The sequence below is a fragment of the Eubalaena glacialis genome, chromosome 2 (assembly GCF_028564815.1).
Source record: "Eubalaena glacialis isolate mEubGla1 chromosome 2, mEubGla1.1.hap2.+ XY, whole genome shotgun sequence".
Taxonomy (NCBI): domain Eukaryota; kingdom Metazoa; phylum Chordata; class Mammalia; order Artiodactyla; family Balaenidae; genus Eubalaena; species Eubalaena glacialis.
Genome location: NC_083717.1, coordinates 146,131,303 through 146,155,953, shown reverse-complemented (window position 1 = coordinate 146,155,953; position 24,651 = coordinate 146,131,303). Strand labels below are relative to the sequence as shown.

Here is a 24,651-nt window from a genome sequence, read left to right as displayed (position 1 = left end):
ACCATTCACAGTTTTTCCACTTTGAGGGATGTGCAACTCAGGGGTGCAGGTTTACTAACTGGCTACAGAATCAAGCAAATAGTGTGTTTATTAGTTCATCATTATCCTGGGTTTCCAACAAGAACTTAGTCCATCTAAGTAGATAGGGGGGCTAGGATCCACCTATTTGGAATTTTCTTAAACAAAACTAAGAAGCAGCAAGTTTGCCTTTGGTGTCTTCCATCTCTTCTTTTGCACCCCCTAATTCCTCACTCCCCATCTAAGTACCCAGACAATTCTTTTGCCTTTTGCTGCTCAGGTCTCCCTGGGAGTAAGATCTACTCAGACCTAGCTTCCCCTCATCTCACTGCTCCACCCTATTTTCCATCTAACTGTTGAACTATTTCACACCAACCTGTGAATGACCCAAAACTGGCTTAATGCTGTGACCATCCTAGAGGTATTCAAAACTGCTTTTAGAAACATATTTTTTATCATCTAATTTGTCAAGAGACCTGCCCTTTCAGCCTCCTCTCAAACTTTACCATAGAGGCCTGGTTATTTTAAGATCAACTTTTTTTTTTTTTTTGCATTTATTTAATTTATTTTTTATATAATTTATTTTTTATTGAAGTATGGTTGATTTACAATATTAGTTTCAGGTGTACAACATAGTGATTCAACATTTTTATAGATTATACTCCATTTAAAGTTATTACAAAAGAATGGCTATAGTCCCCCTGCTGTACAATATATCCTTGTTGCTTTTTTTTTTTAATTAATTAATTTATTTTTGGCTGCGTTGGGTCTTTGTTGCTGTGCGTGGGCTTTCTCTAGTTGAGGTGAGTGGGGGCTACTCTTCATTGTGGTGCGCGGGCTTCTCATTGCAGTGGCTTCTCTTGTTGAGGAGCACGGGCTCTAGGCACTTGTGCTTCAGTAGTTGTTGCGCGCGGGCTCAGTAGTTGTGGCTTGCGGGCTCTAGAGTGCAGGCTCAGTAGCTGTGGCGCACGGGCTTAGTTGCTCCGTGGCATATGGGATCTTCCTGGACCAGGGCTCGGACCAGTGTCCCTGCATTGGCAGGCGGATTATTAACCACTGTGCCACCAGGGAAGTCCCTCGTTGCTTATTTATTTTATACCTAGCAGTTTGTATATCTTAATCCCTTCCCCGCCTCCTTCTCTCCACTGGTAACCACTAGTTTGTTCTATCTGTAAGATCAACCATTTTGATGCTGCTCTACTCTCACTTTTAATTCAGGGTATTTCTGGCCTCATCCAGATGGCCAGACCCTCATCCTTGTGTCTCCTAAATGCTTTCCCATGCAGGTTATCAGTACTACAGGCACTGCATATTGTAACTCAGTCCTGGCTCTGCCCCAAAGGCCTAGAGTCTAAAGCCCTGACATTGGGAGGACAAGGGGTCTGGATATTTTGCCAGACCTATGAGATCTGAAGTTGTATTTTTATGGTGAGAGCTGCATTTAGCCTGAGTCAAATAATCCCCCCCACACACCACATCAACTCAAAATAATCAGCTTTGGTTTATTATTAACAGTAAAGTCCATTAATAAGTTGCCCTAAGATTTTTTGGGGGAAATTCAATTCTGGCAATGGACTGTTTCTAAAATAATAGATTAATACCACATCTTATTGAAAAAGAAAAAGCCTCTGACATCCTAAAATACCATGTGTTTGCCTTTGCCAATGTTTAAACACACACACACACACATGCATGCACACACAAATAAATATCACCAACGCTGGAGGTGAATGGTGCAAAGATCAGCCTGTACTGCAGAGTAACACAGACTGCTTTGTTTCCTGTAAACAAGTCAACCAGCCCAGTGAGTTATCCCTTCATTTTACAGGACACACCTTTCTCTTTTCTCCTCCCTCCACCCCGCCTTCGGTTAAACAAGAGGCCAAAGGTAAAAGCCCCTGCCACCTAATCAGCCTGAAGGTCCAACTCAGGACTTCTGATTCTCACTAACTTGTCTGTACAGACGAGCAGGATGCTTTGACAGGGCAAGCATGAGTCTAAGAGTCAAGAAGCCCGAATTCCTGGCTCCTCAAAAACTAAATGAAAGCAAAGGGGGTGCCCTGGGTTTCTTTTCTTATCCAAGATCGGGGGATGTCAAGGACTGACAGGGACGTGGGACAACCGAAGTAAAAGAGTGCTGACCCTCCAGGATCCCTTCCGAAGCTTGTGGTAGAACCCATTCCAGGTGAGAAATAATAATAGCATAGCAAATAAACCTCCGTAAAAAGTTTGCCAGCAACCTGCTGTTACCTGAAAACTGGGTTCGCCTCTTGGTGGGTGTCGAGCCAAAAGACACAACCAAGCCAAAGATCGGGAGAAGGAAGAATTTATTACTTGCAGCAAGTAAGGAGAACACCCGGAAACCTTCCCAAAGCAGAGTCTCCCTGAACAGCAAAACTGGGGAAGTTTTAAGCTAAGGGTACATGCATATTCATGAAAGGGCTTGAGCAGAGGAGAACTCAGCAAAGAATTGGGGCAAAGGTAGACAGAGGCCAAGCTTTAGTTGACTTAAGTCATGAGGGTCAACATCATCATTCCACCCTCCGCCTGGGTGGGGGGCCTTAGTTCCTGCAGACCTCAAAGATGGGTATCAGATTGCTATGTATATCCCTTGGGGAGTAACTAGGGCTCTGTTTTATCACTGAACTATTATTTCTTGACTGCTTTTCCTTTGTTCCTGCATTCCCTTACTTCCCTTAAGATCATTAATTACTGAGACCTCTTCAAGGACAAGCACTGCGGCCAGGCTTAGATCACAACATGGCTTAGGCCAAAAATGCCTTCTCTTAGGTCAAGAAAGCCATGCAGGTGGTTCTCCCCTCCCCAGGGACCTTCCCCCCCTGCCCCCCATCTGCTTACAACGCTTTCACACCAGACATCCTCCTTCTACCCAAGACTCTAGAGTGGGGAGGCAGGACAAATTCCCTCCTCTACTCACCCCCCAGCCCCATTCCCCAGATCCGGAAGGAGGCGTCAGAGTGTCCACGTGAGTCACCAAAGGGCCCACCTTCAACTGCCAAGAGGATTCAGCCCAGGTCCCTGGCCGCCAGCCCCCCACCTCCACCCCACCCGGGCATATCGGGTGCGCACAGGTCGCGACAGGCGCGCTCCCACCGCCGCACGCGCCCTGCCCGGCCCAGAGTCCCAGGCAGGGGCCGGGCCTTCCCTCCGCCTACCGGGAGGGCGGGCTGCAACCCCGGGCGGCGCCGCACCGAGGGGCGGACCCCAGACTTTCCTCCGACTCAAAAGCGGCGAGAGGCGCAGGGCGACTCCGCCCCTGTCCTGCCGCCGGGCGTCTGGAGCCGCACGTCCTGCTCGCCGCCGCCATGGCCAAGCCCCTGACCGACCAGGAGAAGCGGCGGCAGATCAGCATCCGCGGCATCGTGGGCGTGGAGAACGTGGCCGAGCTGAAGAAGGGCTTCAACCGGCATCTGCACTTCACGCTGGTCAAGGACCGCAATGTGGCCACCCCCCGCGACTACTTCTTCGCGCTGGCGCACACGGTGCGCGACCACCTGGTGGGGCGCTGGATCCGCACGCAGCAGTACTACTACGAGACGTGCCCCAAGGTACGCGCCCGGGCGCGGGGGGAGGGGAGGGGGCCTCCTCGCCGCCCCTCGCCGGGTCGTGCCCTTCCGGGGCCGCGCGAGTCCAGCAGCCTGGCGCTGGGGCGGTGTCCGCGGCGGGGTGGGCGGAGCCCCCGGAGTGACCTCTCCTCACCCCGTTCTTGCCCCCCGCGAAGTCCGGGGTAGAGCGTCTGGGCTGCGGGTGGGCAGCCCAAGGGACAGATCCGGCCCTCCGCCAACACCCCGTTCACATCTCGTGGGCCTCACTGCGCTTCCCGCCCCTGGGGACCGCCTGGAGCCGACGCCCAGGCCTCCCTCGCCTGTCCACTTGCTTCACAAACTTTTTTGGAGCATCTCCTCTCAGCGTTTACTCTGAGATATCGGCCGGCTCCTCTCTGTATGCCAGGCACAGTTCTCGGCCCCAGGCAGTCGACCCAGAACAAAACGGATGAGAACCCTGCCTCGGGGAAGCTGAATGTTTAGGGAGGGAGACAAATGCAAAGGTCGTCAAACGGTAATAAGAGTTCAGGGGGGGTAGGTGGGGAAGAGTGGGAAGAAGGTGCTTCGCAGCCCACAGAACTTTTGGAGGACTAGATGGGGGTTTCGTGGGAGACCCGGGCTTGTCGTAGGTACTACCCGAGTGTGGTGAAGGGGGAGGGGTAGAGGTCCCACCCCATGGTCAGAGCTCTGAGCGCCCCCCGCCCCTCGCCCAACACGCAGTTCCTAGGAGTGGGGTGTGGAGCTTCTGGACTTCCTTGATTCCTGCGGACTGGAGGCCGAGGGCCAGGCCACCCGGGAACTGCTGAGGGCTGCTGTTCACAGACCACCCCTACCCGGTGCGCGGGGGCTGGAGTGGACGCTGCTGGGCGCATGGAGGAACACTATTTCCACCTGGCCAATCTGGGAAGGCGGGGTGGGGAGGACTGAGTAGGACTTGGCAGCCAGAGGGATTGTGTTGTGTAGAGTGCGGGTGAGAGAGCAGCTCTGGCAGCAGCAGTGAGGATGGTTGTGAGTCTTGAGGGAGGAAACTGGAAACGCTGGTTGGAGGCATATTGGAAAGGGTGAATGATGGGAATACCCTGGAGGTAGTGGGAAATACACATAAACATTTATTAGGAATTTTTTTAATAGGTAAAGCATGAAAAAGAATAGCCCATATTCCAAGTGCTTAAAGAACCCCTAAGCAAAACAGTCCTCAGAGTAAGGAATTGCAGCTGTAACAAAGCTTTCAAATGGAAAGTAACTTCCCCACCCCTGAGGCTTAGGCCTCTACCCAAAGCTAGCGACTGCTAAACTATATCCTTAGAAAACACTTTATGTATACATATATTTACTGTAATTTTTATTTGCATAGAGGGGACTGCACCTTACATTAAAAATTATTATTTAAGTTTTTAAGCTGGAGAGTGAGATGATGAGCCATATTTTACAACCTGCCCCCCTCCCCTCCCCACACACTTCCAAAGCATTTAGTGCCATAGAACACAGTCGCCTTGTATGTTTCTCCTCCAGTGACTTATCTGGTACTTTATGGTTTTCTTGTTCTCTTGTTAGTTTCTGCACTGGGCAAGCATTTCTTACTTACGCAGGTATAAGCCAGGTATTCTGATAGTGATACAAGTGAACAAGATCCATTCCACACATGTTCGTAAAGTGTCTACTCTGTGACAGTCATTCATATAACAGAAGGTCCCTGCCCTCAGCATACAGTGGAGCCAGTAGGTGTGTCCAATCTTCTCTCCCACCTCCCCTGCTTTCTAGTAACTGCAGATGAATCCCAAAGCTGGATCTCTAGTCTCAATTCCTTTTCTGGCTCCATTCCTACATTTGTAAGTGCTTGGTAAACATACCTAGATCTCCCCTTATTCCCTTAAACTCAGCATGTTAAAAACTCAAATTATCATCCCTCCCAATCCTGCCCTCCCTTCTGTGTTTCTAATGTTAATGGCATTGTCATCCTGACAGTCACCCAGACACAAAACTTTAGTTTCGCCTTTGATTTCCTCCTGTATTCCCCATTCAACAAGTTGCCAAATTCTGTTGATTTCTGCAGTTTGCCTTGAAAATACCCACTCTGCTCCGTTCTCACTTCTCTGCCTAACTGAGGCCCTGGCCTCTGGTCTTCGATGAAGTAGATTTCTAAGTGTTTACCTTGCTTCCCAGAAATGGTTAAACTGGCAGCATGCAACTGAATATGGCTAGCAGACTTATTTTATTTGGTCGGTTAGACATCTTTAAGCAGTTTTATTTTCCGTACCTTCGGGCAGGACACTCCAGTTCTTGGCCTAGTACTCCTCATTGTTTTTTGTGACTGCCTTTACACACCTGTTTTCTCTGCCTGGCTCCTGAAGGCATTTGAGTTTGGAATCCCATCTCATTCTATGCATTATAGTCTGATTAAACCTCTTAAAGAGATCCATCTTGCCCTCTGCTCAGATCTGTATCACCGGCAGTATTGCCTGCCACAGTCCTTAAGCACTGAAGGCCCTTCTCAGCCCAGGTGAGCCTGTCCCTCCCGTCTTATCTCCCATTACCCTCCCTCCCATTACCTTGCTCTCCCACCAAACCAATTTGCCGTCCCCATCCATGCCCTGTTCTCCCCACTTCCGGGCCTCTGCCCACACTGCACCCTTCACCCGGGATGCCCTCCCCACCACGTGGGACTCTGCTCGACTCTTGCCTGCCCTGCAAGTCTCAGTTGTGTTTCTGCCTATTCTATACACCTAGTAATTAATACTAGGAACAAATTTAAAGTATTTTTTAAATATTGCTTATTGTTATGTCTTCTTTATTTTATCTATACAAGCCTTTTGAAAATTTCTAATTTTTGTAAAATATACATGAGATATTAGTAATAGTAGTGCATGCATGTAATCTGTAAGCTATATTGGAGATGCTCAAATATTTTACTACCAGAAGTATGTTTTAAATGTTTAGGGACCACTAACTAAGAGGATGAGGGAGATCAATTTTTTAAGGTCTTTTATACCCCCAAATATAAGGTGCTAGCCCCCCCAAAAAAATTTATTTATGGGAAAATAGGAAATCACCTTAAATTTATGTCCTTGGAAAATCTGTCATGTAACAAGATGCTATCAACTACTTTATTTTAAGCAGCAACATTTTTTTAGGAAGACCTTTAAATGTCTTAAAAACTCTTAAGTCCATGCTAATTTAGAATCCTTAAAAGGGAGACAAAGAAATTTAACACAGATGTTGTCGTTATTCCTGGGACTATGACCTCACAATTGCAAGTGTTGGATATATATACTGTATTTATAACCAAGCTTTTTTTAGATCACTAAAAAGTAAAAAGCGATAGGTAGTGGTTATATTATAGAGATCATGAAAATGCACACAGGGAAGAATGAAAAAAACTGCCCTGATGTTATGTAAATGGATATTTGTGGCTTGAGATGCTCTTTTTTCTGATGCATTGGTACAAGGGCGCCAGCCTTGGGGGTGAGTGACGCCTTGCACCTCTTTGGCCTGAGTCTGACCCGGGAAAGATACCTTTTCCCAGCTCACAGAAAGGTATCTAACAAACTAATGAGGGCCCTAATGACAGCATTATAGATATTCAAACAACTTGGATAAAAATAATGATGATGTGCTCTGGAAAATAGTGTTTGATAACATGTTGACTATCCATGGGAAGACTTGGAATTCAATTGTTTCATAAAATGAAAGTAGGGAAAAGTAAGATTTCTGAATTGACATTTTCATATAATATTTTAAGTATATATGTGTAACTAATGAGTTAAATATAATAGGCATTTCTTCTTTTTTTATTTTTATAATAGGCATTTCTTATATTGAACTATATTCATTTTTTTTTTTTTTAGTACTTCCTGGTTGACCAAATCCTTTTCTTTGGGGTTATTCCTATTGAGAAATGGGGAAGTCCCTAAAATTTGAGGTGACTTTATATTGATATTGATGCATTTACAGATTTTTATTGTTTTGTTTTGTGTTTGGTAAAAAAGAAAAGAGGAACTGATACAGAGAGTAAGATATTTTATAAGAGGATGATGAAGTTACTGACCCTTTTTGTTTTCTTGACTAGTAAACTGTGCTTGTATTTTAAAGGGTTTTAGGTAAGTCTGAGCTTTGCACCTTTCGCTTTCAACTCTGATAGTATTGATATTTACTTGGCTTTTACTATGTCAAAGGCAAACAGTTTCTAAGCTGATAGAGAAATGTCCTATTTCACCAAGAACAAACACCAATAAACCTGAGGCAGTCTTCTGTTATACAGAAGGAACTATTGCCAGTTCATAGACTTTCTAGGATAATTTTAATTCTAAAATATTTAATTATAATATTACTTGCAGTAACAGTTAAGGAGGAATACTTTGTAGTCGTTGGGTGTATCTTGAAGGAGTTAATCTCTGTGTTTCTTGGATGACTTGCGATGCTCACAGCCAACCCCACCTGACCCTCATCCTGTAAACATTTTACAGATGAATGATGAGCTATGTCAGTCTGACTTCCATTTACCCCAAACATATGTTTTTTCATGAGGCTCATGAACAGGAAGAAAAAACCCACAAAACATTGAATCTAATGAGTTGGATGAGTTTGCTTTTTTCCCCTCTCCCTGGGGGTAAAAGATATACATTTTTTAAAGTATTACCAAAACCAGGATATGAAATGGTTTTTCCAAAGCCAGTTAGTTATCAGTAGTGCTTTTCTTTAGCCCTTCATGCATCTATAGGAGTCTTATTTGAACCTGAGTTAAAGTAGTCCTGCCTGTTTGTTTCTTATTGGTGACCTTGTGTTTTTATGTTGACAAGTAAGATTGGCCTCATAGCCGTTAACATGACCTCTCTCTTCTTTGTTTCAGAGGGTTTATTACCTCTCTTTGGAATTTTACATGGGCCGAACATTACAGAACACCATGATCAACCTTGGCCTGCAGAATGCCTGTGACGAGGCCATTTACCAGGTACATTGTCTCCGTATTTCTCTCATTCTCTCCCTTTAAATTTCAAGTTCAACTCAGGAAGCTTGGGGATATAGCCGCCCCACCCCCCCAAAAAAATGGTGAAAAATTGCTTCTATAGACATGGCTATTACAAACGATTAGAAATCTAAACTATAGTACTCCTGATCTCTGGGTTAAGAGGAACAAAGCTAGAGAACTAGTTTTGCCTCATGAGAATTTTGTTCTGCAATCAGTTTTTGACAGCATTATGCAACAAATTACATTTTAGAAATTAGCATCTGAACAAGCCTTTAAGAAGTACTTGAGCCTGCTCTCAGAATCACAAGCTTTACTTTGGGCTCCTATATACTTTTTTAAAGGGATCAAAGTTTGACTGTTATTTGTATATCAAAGCAATATGTGAAAGTAATAAACTTTTAAAATTCTATTGTCATCCTTTCTCTGTTGCTTAATAAGATGTAAAATACACTTCCTCTTTAAATGAGGAGGCTGAGGTCTTGAACCTAATGCGCTAATTTGTTTGAATGAACTGTTTCTCCTTTGACCTTCAAGTATCTTCATACCAAAAATAGTCCTTAACCTTTCTGATGTGGTTAATAGGAGGAACGTGTATTTGCAAAGATGCACTCTAAATAAGAGGCTGTTCAAGTTGCTTTTGTCCTGGCATAGGGTTGTTCTCCTCTCATGTGGCCAGCTGCTTGTCACTAGGGCTGGCTTCCTTTGTGTGGGTTTAGTAGAGCATTTCGTGTGAAAGAACCATTGCATCTCCTCTCTGCTTCCCTTTTCTTTGCTTCCCCTGATATCAGCTGAAAAAAATATACCTCCTTTGCACCATAATCTAACCAGGTGGGATGAAGTGACCCATGTCTCCTTGCTCAAGGTTTACAGCCTACTCTAAACTCACATGTTTAGAATGTTAAAAATCCTGAGCACTAGCATTAGCAGTTGATGTCACAAGGACCCCAGTACTCTAGTCACCAGGGAGCAAATTTGAAAGCCCTTTGAACAATGAACAGAAGCAAATCCATTTTTGAACTCTTAGAAGATTTAGTTATCAGGACTTGTGTCAGAAAGCAACTTTTGATATAAGGGTAGGGATCCAAGCAGGTAACCCCACGGCAACTGGGGCATCCACTTCAAGCATAGTTACATCTTGTGCGTATGTTTTCAAATGTGTAAATTATGTTTCCATGTAAAATTTCATGGATTGCCTCACTTTCAGATAAGAATGCAGTCATTTCACAACGGACCATTATTAGCCAGGCATGGGCTAGATTATTATCTAGTCAGCAGAGGACAGGTCGTTTAATTTATCTGGCCATCAATTTCCTCATTGTAAGATGAACAGTCCAAAGTGACCTCTAGAGCTGCAGAATTTTGGTATGAGTCCTCACTGCTGCTACTGACCTCTGGCTGTGCGGGTCCCAACACTCTGTGGCAGGGAGCTGACTGGCAACCAATTCCATCATCCCCAAGGTCACAGTTGCTCCTTGGCCTCCCACAGTCTCTCTTTTTTTTTAATTGAATATAGTTAATTTACAATGTTGTATTAGTTTCAAGTGTACAGCAAAGTGACTCAGCTATATATTCTTTTTTAGCTTCTTCTCCATTATAGGTTATTACAAGATACTGAGTATAGTTCCCTATGCTATGCAATAGGTCCTTGTTTTTGTTTTTGGTTTCTTTTATAAATTTATTTATTTTATTTATTTATTTTTGGCTGCATTGGGTCTTCGTTGCTGCGCATGGGCTTTCTCTAACTGTGGCAAGTGGGGGCTACTCTTCGTTGCGGTGCACAGGCTTCTCATTGCGGTGGCTTCTCCTGTTGCAGAGCATGGGCTCTAGGCGCGCGGGCTTCAGTAGTTGTGGCACGCGGGCTCAGTAGTTGTGGCTCATGGACTTTGTTGCTGTGTGGCATGTGGGATCTTCCCAGACGAGGGATCAAACCCGTGTCCCCTGCATTGGCAGGCAGATTCTTAACCACTGCGCCACCAGGGAAGCCCAGTAGGTCCTTGTTGTTTACCTATTTTATATACAGTAGTGTGTATATGTTAATCCCAACTCCTAAGTTATCTCCCCCTCCCACTATCCCCCCACAGTCTGTTATCTACCCCAGAGAGAAGTAGAGGATTTTAGGCCCATCCAGCAGACCACAGGGCTGAGGTTTCCCTGACTGCTGTCTGGCCTCCGGTGTCATGGACAGTGACTCACTAACTGGTTTTGGGTTAACAACCTTTGACCTTACTGAGTAAATATGTTGTGGTCATGAAAAGATGAACTTTAGTCCATCCCAGAAAATCTGACCTCATACCTTTTGGTAATTTTCAAAATTTAGTCCAGTTAGTATCAACTTGGTACTGGGACTATTTCTGAGGTTTTACCCTGACAACAAAAAATAATTTTCAGAAATAGTAATAGCCAACATTTACCGAGAAATATCTACCCAGGAATCATTCTGAGTGCTTTGTTTGTATAATCTCATTTAATTCACAGCCCTAAATGAAACAGATACTATTATCCTCATTTTTAAACGAGAAATGAAAGGCATAGTGAGATTTACTACCTTGCTCAGGGTCATATAGCTAAGAAGTAACAGAGTCGGTAATGGACATTTAGAGCCCATACTCTTCTCCAAGCTGCTGCTGTGCCATCTCGGACAGTTTGCATCTTCAGTCACCAGCATCTGCAGCGGGTATCTGATGCCAGTTCAAGCAGTGAGGGACCTGGCAGGATTGAGTTCACAGATGAACCTGAAGACCCAACCCAGAGCTTTAGGAAATGACTGTTCTCTCTGAAGTGGCCTGTTTGTATATCTAAAGTTTGTATCCACGCCCTGTGTTGTTTTTCTTTCATCACCAGCTTGGATTGGATATGGAGGAGTTAGAAGAAGTTGAAGAAGATGCTGGGCTTGGCAATGGTGGTCTTGGGAGGCTTGCTGGTAAGTGTGCTACTGTCTGGCCCTTGACGCCGTCTCAGATGCCATGCACAACCATGCTTAAACAACCAGAAGACTGTCTAGAAGTGCACAGTGTGAGCCGGTTGTAGATGTGTTTGTTTCTGAGTCTGCATGGTGGTTTGACCAGTTCTAGACAAACAGTAGAGAAAGGATCTTTAACAAAAGAGACATTGCTTAAAAAGTTTGGAGACATTGCTTCAAACCCCAAAGCTAACCAGATCCTTCCTGTACACTTAAGGGTTTCCAGAGTGGCCCCTTCACTTCACTTTTATTTGTTCACAGCTGCTCAATTCACATACTTGTGTGGTAGCACCTAAGTTGTTTAGCCATTGTGTTATCGTCTTGTGCACTTAACAGTTTGCTTTTTGATTGACCAGTAGGCAGTGATACACTTGTTAAACTATTGGTATGATTTAATTAATGAGTATTTTTTTTATATGGATGAAGTTTGAGTCCTTTGCTTTATCCAGGAAATGATTTTTCCACAAATATAGAGGAAAACATTAAAAATACAGTACCAATGCCATTAAATTAAAACTATGCATCCTTACCACCAAGCAATTCTACTTCCTGATATCTACCCTAAAGAAATACTCCAACATGTACACAAGGAGGCATGCGAAAAAAATTGCTACAGTATTGTTTGTAAAAGCAAAATTTTAGAAATAACCTAATGTCCATTGATAGAATAGGTAAATAAGTAGAGGAACCCCATGTTACAGAATAATATGTGTCAACCTAAAAGTGAACTATTTGTACTTTCCTGCATAGACCTCCAAGAGGTGAGGGGCCGGGGGCAGAGGAAACAAGTTGCATTAAAAGCCACACAGTGTGATACCATTTATGTTTTTTAAAAATTAATATTTTATGTGAGAATGTATATATGTAAATCCATAGAAAAAGTCTGGAATTTGAAATACTGAACTGCTCCCTGTGACCTTCTCTAGAGAGGAGCACAGAATTGGGGGCGGCAGTCAAAAGGGATGCTAGCCCTGTTGGTAACATTTTAATTGTTTTTACAAAGAGGATGTTACTATATTATTTACTTGTGAAATTTAAATTTAATAATAGAATGTACGACCACACATGTATCAGATTGTACTCTATGAAAAATAAATATCTACGTCTTCTCTTTTAGAAATGATTCCACAATCTCTTAATTTTACACACAGTTTCAAATGACTAGAACTCCATTTGCATGTGTTTCATATTGTTTATTGCTTACTACATTAGTGGCCATGTGTTTTAACGGTGCAGTTAGTCATAGAAAACGCTGCCTTTGGCATACTTGGCCACCTTGAGAAGTTAATCATCGGGTAATTAGTAGGCTTTCCATGGAGCTATAGGAAGACCAGCAGAGCCAACGGCATGCTCATCTAAGACTGACAAGGTAGCCTGCCTTCCTTTTATGTAAAGTCCCAGGCCTATTTTTTGGCAGGGTTAACCCCACTCTGGGCCTGACATGGAAGGGGTGAATGAGGCTGAGTAATTCTCATTAGATGACCTCATCTCTTACCAGACTGAAAAAACTGGGACCCCATTCTGGTGAGGCTCTAAGGATAATTTGATCAGGACCCAGGAAAAGACAAATCGCCACAGCTCCGAGAGAGCAGGAACTGGGACAGAGCCAGGCCCCATGAGCGCAGGGACCGGAAGACCATTGTGATGTTACAGTAACTTGAAGGTCTTGGCCATTGGCCTTTGTGGATCTGTTTTAGGACTCCACCATGAACCTAGCTCAGTCTCTTCCTGTTTGATCTACAATTTTCAATGTTCTTTTCAGTTTTAGATCCTACTATATTTTCTCATTCTCTGTATATTTCTCACTTCAGATTCCTGAGAGGGGCAATATGCTTAGCGTAACCCCTAAAATTGCTCCTGACCACAAGATAGATCCTACTCAGCCTGTTGATTGGCTGCTCTAGATCAGGTGCTCTGTCATTAAAGCCGTTGGCTACAAGTAACAGAAAACCTAGCAAAAGCTAGTTGCGCCAACAAGGACATGTATTATCACAGAACGAGAACTTCAGAGGTTGGCCATTCCAAGATTAATTTATTCAGCAGCACAATTCTGTCAGGACTCTGGGTCTCTATGGTTCTTTTGACTTTACCTTCATGGAAAAAAGATGGCAGCAGTAAGGAAAATCTTTCACTGTACCCAGCAGACTTTCTAGCACCTCTCATTGGATTGAATGTCATTGTATGCTCATGCCAAAACCCAAACTGGTGAAGGACATAAAATTAACTATGATTAGCTTAGAAGTTTAGACCAGTCAAGATTCAGTTCCTGGTCCAGCCTCCCTGAAGCATAAGGCCACCTGATATGTGAACCACACTGGAATTCCATTAGCCAGAAAGAGTCTGCCCCAGATGTCCAGCTAGTCAGGCAGATGGGTCACATGTAAATTATACACGTCTTTTCAAGCAGAGGGGCATGGAGACAGCTTCCCCTAGAAAGGACAGTGTGAAGAACAGACATAATAAAGGACATTTCTAACGTAGACCAGCTTTCTTACCTGTTCTCAGATGAAATGCCAACACAGTGGTTATTTCTGGATGGTGAGGTAATAAATGTTTGTTTTCTTCTTTATACATGTTTGTATTTTCTACCTTTTCTATAGTTTATTTTATAATTAGAAAAAATGTTATTTTAAAAACTTAATACCCACTGTGCAGCAGTCTCTGTGCTTTAAGATACAAATGTGGTTTCTCATAGAGAAATGTTTTGTGGCTGCCATGTTTTTTAGAGAAAGACAAAATTTTGACTAACCTTGATGACTCTGCCTTTTGCCTGTGCTCTGTTTAATTTAGCCTGCTTCTTGGATTCCATGGCAACTCTGGGACTTGCAGCCTATGGCTATGGCATCCGATATGAATATGGAATCTTCAATCAGAAGATTCGAGATGGATGGCAGGTATGTGAGACATATTTTTTAATTTTGTCATTAAAGTACTTTGTCTTCATGGTGTTCTGGATGGTTTATAATTTATGGACATTTTACATAGAGCTTTACTACTTTCTGTGGCATCTGGTTGACATGAGTGAATACTGTCAGTCTTCCCACTTTGAGGTGTAAGCTCCCTAAGAGCAGAGAGCCTGCCGGTATCACCAATATCATTCACCACCAGATCCGTAGCATCTTGTACGGTGCCAGACTCACAAGGGTGCTCTGAAAATATTTATCACTGATTGCCTGAATGTGGACTACCTATAATGTGCCATGTCCTATCTCTGCAGCATATAAAATGGAGGAGCACATCTTTTGGCTCATGATCTTCCCCAATAACTCTTTGTTTTCTTTTCTTTTTTAATAAATTTATTTATTTATGGCTGCGTTGGGTCTTTTTTATTATTATTATTAATTTATTTATTTATTTTTGGCTGCATTGGGTTTTCTTTGCTGCGCGTGGGCTTTCTCTAGTTGCGGCAAGCGGGGGCTGCTCTTCGTTGCGGTGCGCGGGCTTCTCATTGCAGTGGCTTCTCTTGTTGCGGAGCACGGGCTCTAGGCATGCAGGCTTCAGTAGTTGTGGCTCGTGGGCTCTAGAGCGCAGGCTTAGTAGTTGTAGCGCACAGGCTTAGTTGCTCTGTGGTATGTGGGATCTTCCCCGACCAGGGCTCGAACCCATATCCCCTGCATTGGCAGACGTATTCTTAACCACTGTGCCACCAGGGAAGTCCCCCAATAACTCTTGATAGTAGGAAGCATGTCACCATTTTTGTAGGTGAGAAAACTGAGGGTCTTAAGAGGTGAAGTCACCTCAGATCACACAGCTGGCAAATAAGGCTGTATATCCCCAGATTTCCAGGTCCACATTCAGTATTCTTTTCTACACTCAGAGTCTTCCCCTCCTTAACATGCCTATCTTACAAGATATGTAAGCTCAGTGTTCTAATTTTTTTATAAGACGAAAGCAGGCAATCCTGTTAACTATTATATCAAAAAACTCTGGCACATAATATGTATAATTATAGTGCTCTGTAGAAAATTGCACAAATAGTAATGAATCCATACAAATGACTCTCGTTTTATTTTTATATAACCAAACTAGATTCTTAAGTATTTGTTTCTCTTTATCTTTGGTAACTCTTTGAACTACAGTCAGCCCTGGCATGGACAGTTTTCCCTGATGCTACGTATGATTTAGCTTTTTTTCTCTCCCTATCTTTGTCTCATACATGCACATCATTGACAAAAAGATACTGGATTTTCAAGAAGCCTGAGCTCTCTGAGCCCTCCCAAGAGTCAGTCCAAGGTCAGCGTGATCAGCCATTGGGTTGGGGGACCTAGGCTGGAGCTAATCCCAGGGGAGAGGAAGGATGAGAAGCCGAGTGTCACCGCCATCCACTCTCCCCTCCCTCTGTGTTTGGACGCTTTGGGCCAAAGAAGGAGGGCACTAAAATATTTGACATGATAAGAGAATGCACCAAGGGAAGTCCCAGGAGGAGAATATTGGGAACATATTGAAAGACAAACTTCCAAATTTTGTTAAGAACCAGTGTATCTTTAGCTACTCCTAAATCAATTAGGAGGCAGCATTGGGTAGAAAAAAAATTGGGCCCTAATATGAGATCTAATTTCTAATTTGAGGCCTAAGTGCAACTCATTACCCTTATGAAGTTTGTTGCCTTGATTAGGTTACCTAGCTTCTCTGAGCCTCACTTTTCTTGTCTGCAAAATGGAGATGCCAGCTTCACAGAACTATGAAAATATGTAAAATGTCTGTTGCACAAATAGGCACTTAATGAAATGTTAATTTGGCCTAATAAAAGGAGGATAATTTTTTAAATTGTGGTATTATATAGTAAAATATTAATGCAACCATTAATATCATGTTTTTAATTAATTATAATGAAATGGGAAATTGTTTATGATAGTTGAAAAAAGGAGGTATAGGATCATTTGGATAGTATGACCTATCCGAAGGAAACCAAAAAGATAAAGTGCTAGAAAAAAAAATACGTCAAAGCTTCAACAGTAATTAATTATCTCTGGGAGATAAGATTATGGGTGACTTTGACTATCTTCTGTTTGTTCTCCTACATGACTCATATCTCATAAGAAATGTGTATTTTATAATCATAAAAAGATATAAAAACAAAATAATTGGTTCCCTTCCACAGTGAAGTAATCTAGGGCTACATAGTGAGAAGCCTAGCTTGGCAGGCATTTCCAGTAGGACCAAGATTTTAACACAACCTGACCAAGGGATACATGGTATCCATTCTCAGTCTTTGTATCCTGTACTCATTATACCCCAGAATGTTTAAGGATTTTATTTCTTACTTTTCTGTGAAAGATTTTTTTTAACTCAGCAGATCAATCTCAAAAAATTGTCTTTCAAGTGTATTTTCCCCAAAGTCTTATGAAAGGTCACTCTTTATTAATCCCACCCATGACCTTTGCTACTTTTAAATGGCCTTATTTCAGGAAACCATCCCTTCTCTCCTGTGAGACCCAAGAAGTATATATTCTAGTGTTCTTAAATGAAAAAGAGAGACCAAGTGGCTTTTGCTAGTCTCCAAAGCTAGCTTTACTACATCATCACTTCTTTCATTACAACTGAAATTGAGTCAGAAGGACACCTAATTTTATCTACCATAGCCATTGTTCACTGGGATGGGATTTTAAAAAGCAAACATAAAAAAGAAACTGTTTCCATGAAAAACAAAAAATATCTTCCAGGAAAGCAGAATGCCTTTTGTGGGCATGGTCACTGCCCTACTCACATCAGCTACATCGTTGCTCTTACAATGGAGAAGGCTGATGAAAATTGCACAAGCTAGGAAGAGTTTTAAAGGTTGATGGACTTTCAGTTTTTGAAGGCTCTCTTCAAGGAAGATTTGCAGTAATAAAGTGTTCATTGTGAACTCCACCCCGCCCCCTCAAGGACAATAATTTTATTGCTAAAATGCTTGACTTACCTCGAACTCTAATGGGGATCATTGAAACCTTCTCAGAATAGTCCTCTGAAAATGACTGGCCACTGGGAGGAAGAGGGGGAAAGACAGTTGCGACAGCTTCACGTTAAAGTTTAACAGTCACGCACTGAAGTTCTGAGTGGAAAGACGCTGACAGTAGAAACCTCAGGGTTGAATCAAGCAGTCTGCTGGAACATTCTTTCTCTTAGAACCCTGCTATACCTAGCCATGCACAGTTCACATTACCCAGCAAGCTTCTCCTGGCCATTGTTGAATTCTTGGTGCTCCCCAGAAACATTTACCAATGACTGGTACCATCAGAAAGCAAAGTTTGTTGACAACTCCTGATGTTTGCTCACTGGTTCTTCATGTCCTGTGTATCCCACAGTTGAGGGGAAAAGCGTTTCTTCGAATTCAGTCACTCACAGAGGCCCTGAGCTGACCTCTGCTTCCATGCTGGCTGGAATAGATTCCACCGAGTAATCTCTCTAGGAAGACCCCAGATCCAGCTGCCATGCATCCCCCCACACACACACCACCACTGCCACCACCACCCAGGCGGGCACGCTGCTCCTCACGCCACAGTCTCCTGCTTGCTTTGTCTCAGCTCCTTTTCATCTGGGATGTTCAGATCCACACAGCCCACTTGCATATAAATGAAAGCTCTCCTCCCGTCTGGCCCCTGCCCTTCATATTGGTCAGCAAGTTAGTGCACTCAGGGATCACTGGTTACACGGAAATCTAAATTTACAGACCAGTTTGTTAATTTGTTGGAAGAAAGCAAGACAGAAAGGAGGTTTATCACCATCCCGAAGCCTCTGTGGATTGAGTTGGGGTGGCTGGAGGCAGTTCTCTCTTTCTCCTCTGATCTGCTCAGACCAGCTTGCTTTTATGAAATATCTGTTTTTCAATTTACCTTAAAAACAAGCTTTGCATAACTGAGGGAATTGTTGACTGATTCCTTGCCAAAATCAGGAAGAGACTCAATAAAGAACAGCAAGCTAGGAGTCCTATTCTCCTACAGAACTTGTTAACCCAGTGAAATTAAAACCAGCCATTATTTGGCAGGGAAAAACCAGACCAACATTGAGAGTGACTGGCTGACTAGTCCCTTGTCACTTAACAGCGTGTCCTCAAAAGAGCAAATGTGGCCTCTGATTTGCAAAGGAGGCCAGGAGGGGCCCGGGGTGGGAAGCCCAGAGCTCAGCCTCTCTTCTACGGGCATTTCACGCTGCTTGAGGGGAGAAGAGTCTGTTTCTGCTGCATTCTTCAGCAGAAAATATGTTGTCAGCTCACCTGTGCACATGATTTTCGAGAGGAATGCTGTTTCTGCCTCATCGTCCTCCTGGTTCATGTAAAAACTTAAGGTGTATTTTGCAACAGTCCTGAGTGCTGAAATGAGGCAAATAGGCCGTAAGGTTCTTTCCTGTTACAGGAAGCATTGTGTGTTCACACTGACCAGTGTTTGAAACCCAGAACCTGCCCTTGCCTAAGTGCAGCGTGAAGTGTTTCGTAAGTCAGGATGTTTGATCTTTGTGCATATCCTCATTTATTTTTCATAGAGTTTCTAGTTATTAACACGAGCGAGAGGACTCTAACTTAACCAGTTTCTTATCAACTGATACAATTCAATCCTTTCCTTGTTAAATTTTAATTGTATTTTCTGTTCTCTTTATGAATGGGATAGCCGAAGTCTCAATTCTGAATTACAGTTCCTGACTTTGTATCGCCGTGTAGCTCCCGGCTGCACCGTGTACCCACTGGCTACACGTTAAGATGCAAATTTTTAAATGCAAAATTTAAGACCCCTCCCCAGACTGCCTGAGACTCTGCATTGTAACAAGGTGCATTGTACTGATTAGCTCACATCTAGGTCCAGCCTTCCCTAGGCTTCATCCTGCATCTGCTACATCCTCCTGCAGCTCTCTAATTCCAGACCTTCTATCTAAAGATGTTGTTTCTGTGTGTCCCCTTTGCATTCATCATGATGCTGGTAGTTCTTGTTAATGGGCAGCTTACTAGCATTCCCAATATGATCAGTGTTTGAATAAATGGATGTGTGTTTGCTTGTCTGGCTGTTGACATTAATGTTTTGTCTAATATCTCAAAAGATAGCTGTGTTTGTTTGCCTTTCTCCACACTGTGCCTGGGGCAGACACTGAACTCATACGTAGGTGATCATGAAGCATCCAGCATTGTGTCATAATTCATCATTAATATCTTTTTAAACTAAAGCTGAGTTTTCTAAGAGGGAAGGATGAGGAATCAGGTAGGTAAAATAACCATATTGGAGGTAATCTCATTGACAAGGGAGCTTTGTACTAAAAACCTTACCCCTCCCTTCTTGCCAGAACACGATTGCATTTTTTAAAATATAAGGACTATTTTAAAGGTTTCACTCATAATACCTTTACTTTAAAAAATGCAACCCCCGCCCCACCATGTGTTTTTTGTTCTTGTTTTGGCATTTTTATTTGTTTCTTTATAGAAAACAAAATGCATTTGATGTCCAGGATACCCTAAATACTAATTAGATTTTTAAATTTTTATGAGAACTATTTTGTTATAAATTGACATAAATACATGGGAAAATGTTGAAATTGTCAATAAAATAAATTCCTTACATTTTAGTATATGTCATTTTCAAAATGAATTAGAAATAATAGTTCATGGGACTTCCCTGGTGGCGCAGTGGTTAAGACTCCGCGCTCCCAATGCAGGGGGCCCGGGTTCCAGCCCTGGTCAGGGAACTAGATCCCACATGAGTGTTGCAACTAAGGGTTCGCATGCTGCAACTAAGGAGCCCCCCCACCACCCCGGCCGCAACAAAGGAGCACACATGCCACAACTAAGACCTGGCACAACCAAATAAATAAATAAAATATAATAAATAAATAAATAATAGTTCATTATCAGATCAAAATTACATAAGGATTAAATTAAACAAAGACTACAAAATGTGTTCTGTTGATGGGAATGTAAATTGGTGCAGCCACTATGGAAATAAGTATGGATGTTCCTTAAAAAACTAAAAATAGAACTACCATATAGTCCAGCAATTCCATTCCTGGGTATATATCTGGAAAAAATGAAAACGCTAATTCAAAAAGATACATGCACCCCATTGTTCATAGCAGCACTGTTTACAATTGTCAAGGCATGGAAGCAACCCAAGTGCCCATCAACAGATGAATGGATAAAGAAGATGTGGTGTATATATATGCAATGGAATATTACTCAGCAATACAAAATGAATTAAATACTGCCACTTGCAGCAACATGGATGGACCTAGATAATATTATGCTTAGTGAAATAAGTCACACAGAGAAAGACAAATACTATATGTTATCACTTATATGTGGAATCTAAAAAATAATACAAATGAATGCATATGCAGAACAGAAACAGACTCACAGATATAGAAAACAAATTTGTGGTTACCAAAGGGGAGAAGGAAGGGGGGGAGGGACAAATTAGGGATATGGTATTAACAAACTACTATGTATAAAATAGATAAGCAACAAGGATATACCGTATAACACAGGAAATTATACCTATTATCTTATAATAACCTATAATGGAATATAATCTGCAAAAATACTAAAACACTATGCTGTACACCTGAAACTAACACAATATTGTAAATCAACCATACTTCAAATTAAAAAATTTAAAAAAAAGTAATAGTGTTCCGTACCTATACTGAAATAAGCTTTATTAAGGGAGCTTTCTATGAGTAGTTTTTCTCAACCGATTCTGTGCTTTCAAGGCACAAAGCTCTTGACAGAAACCATAATGTAGGACCCATCAGGTCCAGGTATCCAACAACAAACATCCCTGGGAAGCCTCTCTCTTTCCCTCAAGCTAGACAATTGGATTCACAGATGTTAAGACACAGGCTTTAGAACCCACAGACCTACCATCAAATCTTACCTGTATCATTTACTATCCGTGCAACTTTGAGCAAGTTACAATTTCCTTAACAAAGGGAGAAGCCATAGCTCCCTCCTATAGTGTTGCTATGAGGATTAAATGCAATAATATGTATAAAACATTTAGAGCAATACTAGCCAGTATTGTTGATTTAGGCTGTACGACAATAACAAAGATGAATTGAGATTGACAGAACCAACATCTTTCTTGCCAAAACAGTATTCTTGAGTTGATACAGTCAAAAATATTTTTTTTAATAAATTTATTTATTTATTTGGCTGCGTTGGGTCTTTGTTGCTGCACGTGGGCTTCCTCTAGTTGTGGCGAGTAGGGGCTGCTCTTCGTTGCGGTGCGCAGGCTTCTCATTGTGGTGGCTTCTCTTGTTGCGGAGCACGGCCTCTAGGCACGCGGGCTTCCGTGGTTGCCGCTCACGGGCTCTAGAGCGCAGGCTCAGTAGTTGTGGCGCACGGGCTTAGTTGCTCCGAGGCATGTGGGATCTTCCTGGACCAGGGACCGAACCTGTGTCCCCTAATTGTCAGGCGGATTCTTAACCACTGCGCCACCAGGGAAGTCCCCCCAAATATTTTTAATTTGATATAATTGAAGGGCTAGGTCCACCGCTCCTGAAAAACAAATTCTAAGCCATGTCCTTTTTGCAGATAGAAGAGGCAGATGACTGGCTCAGGCATGGAAACCCCTGGGAGAAGGCCCGCCCCGAGTTCATGCTGCCTGTTCACTTCTACGGGAAAGTAGAGCACACAGAGGCCGGAGCCAAGTGGATCAACACGCAGGTATCCTGAGAGTCCTCGCGCTGAGCATTGTATAGAGGATGGCACAGAGTACGATGTGTATATGGTGTTGAGCATAGTGTGTTGTATATTCAATAATAGAGTATATTTTTATAAATAAATCTGTTACTACTCTTAGTGGAACCCCCTCATTTTGGAGACCAGGGAGCTGAGGCCAAGAGAGAAGTGACTTCCCCAAGGTCAAGTGACTTACCAGGGTCATTTTGTCATCCGGTTTATAAGAGATTAATCAATTCTATAATCCCAGCATGCTTAGCTCTCCAGTTTTATATAAAGCTGTTGAAACCAAGATTGAATAAAGTTAAATGTCATTCCTCACCCCACTGCCATATGTACATTGACTTGTAAATTCTAAGGGGTAAATATTTTTAAACTGAAGTATTTATTCAAAGGATTACCAAAGTTCTTCTTCATTACAAAGTCAAGAAAAACAATGCAAAATATTGCAAAATGCACTCTGTTACTGTGTGCCAAATCACTTCTAGAGAAATAATGCTGGTGTCAATCCAAGTGTACTTAATTCATGGCCGTGTATTTATCCTGCCACCAGATTAGAGTGTTACCCTGTTACTGAACAATTTACTTTTCAGCTCCTCTAGTGGTGGTTTGTGCTTTGCTGTCTTCATACGTCCTGATAAATAACCCCTAAGAACTACTGGATTGCATTGTCCAGTCACTGGAGGCTCCACTTGAGATATTTGTTTAGTAAATATAGTCTTACGCCAGAAAAGATGTCTCACTGGCCACTTTAAAAGCTTAAAGAAAATGGTAAAGACCAAGGAAATGCTGTTCTTATATAGCAAAATAAGGAACAAAATTCAGTATTGTAATGCTAAATTCAGTTGGTTTCAAGACCCATGGTGGATGCAAGACCCATGTTATAGTGGGTTTTAAGCTGATGCTTTATTCTGCAAATCCATGCAAGGCTATTCACGGTTCACAAAAGAAAGACTTCTTTTGAAGTTTTTTCTATTTGAACATGATTTATTCAGCATATGAAATAATGGATTAGAAGCTAAAATAGGTCATTATATATAATGATATAAGGAATAAACTAATACTGTAATTTCAAGATGTTTCCCTCTATCCACCCCCCCTTTTATTTTGGTTAAACAATAGACCACAACTAAGTTGCAGTTGATTACAAATATGATTAGAAGAACTGCAACAAACCAATTGTTAATATGCCTAAAGAATTCTCACATGTTTTGGGCATTAATCTAGCAAGTATTTGGTGTCTAAAACTTCCAGTGGCTTCTGATCTGTTTAAACGTACGCAGGTTATACTCCCAATCCTGGAAACATTCTGTTTACTTTGTAGGTCCCACTGATGACCTTATGATGACCTGATGATATATTTACAAAGCACCTCTAGACATTTTCATAATATATCCAGAAATGCAATTAGGGAGAGTGTGTTTTTCTGTGCCCACAAAGGCAAGTTTATGGGGCAGATGTAATAAAGGGTGAGCTGACCCAATCTGTGCAGAATTTTATGGACTGACGCCACTGCCTGATCAGCCCCAGATTTGTAGCTAGTGAGGTCAGAGAGCTTGAGGTCAGACCTCATGTGTGCCTGCTGTGAAGGCTTCCAGTAAACTGAGTTATTTGTTTCATTTCTTGTGTCAGTTCAGGTCCTCTGGGAAGCAGACAGAAGGGAGAATTAGAAGTACAAGTGATCTATTGCAAAAATGCCTGTGAAAGATAAAGGGAAAGGGAACAGGAGGAGGAGGGAAGTCTTTCAGACTGCAACGCAGGTGTGACACCTGTGAAGAGAGAGAGGGAAAGGAGGATTCTCAGGGAGAGCCTCACACTGCAGTGCATCTCTGAACAAGTGCCCAGGCTGATGGGACATTGCTCATGAGGGGAGTCCTGGCTCTCATGCTCCCACCACGATGGGAGCATCCCAAAGAAAGCACAGCCTCGTGTGAGCTCTGAGGTGGCAACTTCTCCCTGAGGTTCTCTAAAGGGACCTCCAAGCCATGTGCATCCCCAGCTCCCTCAATTATGCTTCGAGGGTCAGAAGGAGGAATCATGTTTGAACCCAGACTCAAGAGTCCCACTCTGTAAATGACTTCTCCTGATTGACCACAACTTGCTCTTAGAACTCCAGAGATCTTTATTTCCTAGTAAAAGATATTCAAATAAATGTGATTTATTACTCTGTGGTTATGATGTTCATGAAAGCATGACTGAATGTATGTGACTGATTGACATAGGCTAGAGTGTTTCATTCCTTCATAATTCAGCAGACCAAATTAAAGAGATCTGTGGTCAGGTTTCAACACTACCACTGACTATGACCTTGGGTAAGTCACTTCTCTCTCAGCTTCATTCCCCTCATATCCAAAATGCGTTAAGTTGCACTAGATGATCTCTAGCATCCTCCAATTCAATCAGTCTGTCATTCCCCTTCCTTAGAGCTTGATTCTGATGAGGCAAGGAATAGAATATTGTCTTCTCCCACATAAATTTTAAATTCACGTGAAACATGGTTCAT

General features: G+C 42.5%; 1 protein-coding gene across 1 annotated transcript in view; it reads left to right on the top strand.

The window, feature by feature from the left end:
* The first annotated feature begins 3,087 nt into the window (after positions 1 to 3,087).
* Positions 3,088 to 24,651, top strand: part of PYGL (glycogen phosphorylase L) — a 53,588-nt gene continuing 32,024 nt past the window's right edge. The window contains exons 1-5 of the mRNA XM_061180839.1: positions 3,088 to 3,587; positions 8,431 to 8,532; positions 11,392 to 11,470; positions 14,300 to 14,403; positions 22,002 to 22,133. Of these exons, the coding sequence (XP_061036822.1) occupies positions 3,345 to 3,587; positions 8,431 to 8,532; positions 11,392 to 11,470; positions 14,300 to 14,403; positions 22,002 to 22,133 (660 nt within the window). The 5' untranslated portion in view covers positions 3,088 to 3,344. The remainder of the gene's footprint in view (positions 3,588 to 8,430; positions 8,533 to 11,391; positions 11,471 to 14,299; positions 14,404 to 22,001; positions 22,134 to 24,651) is intronic.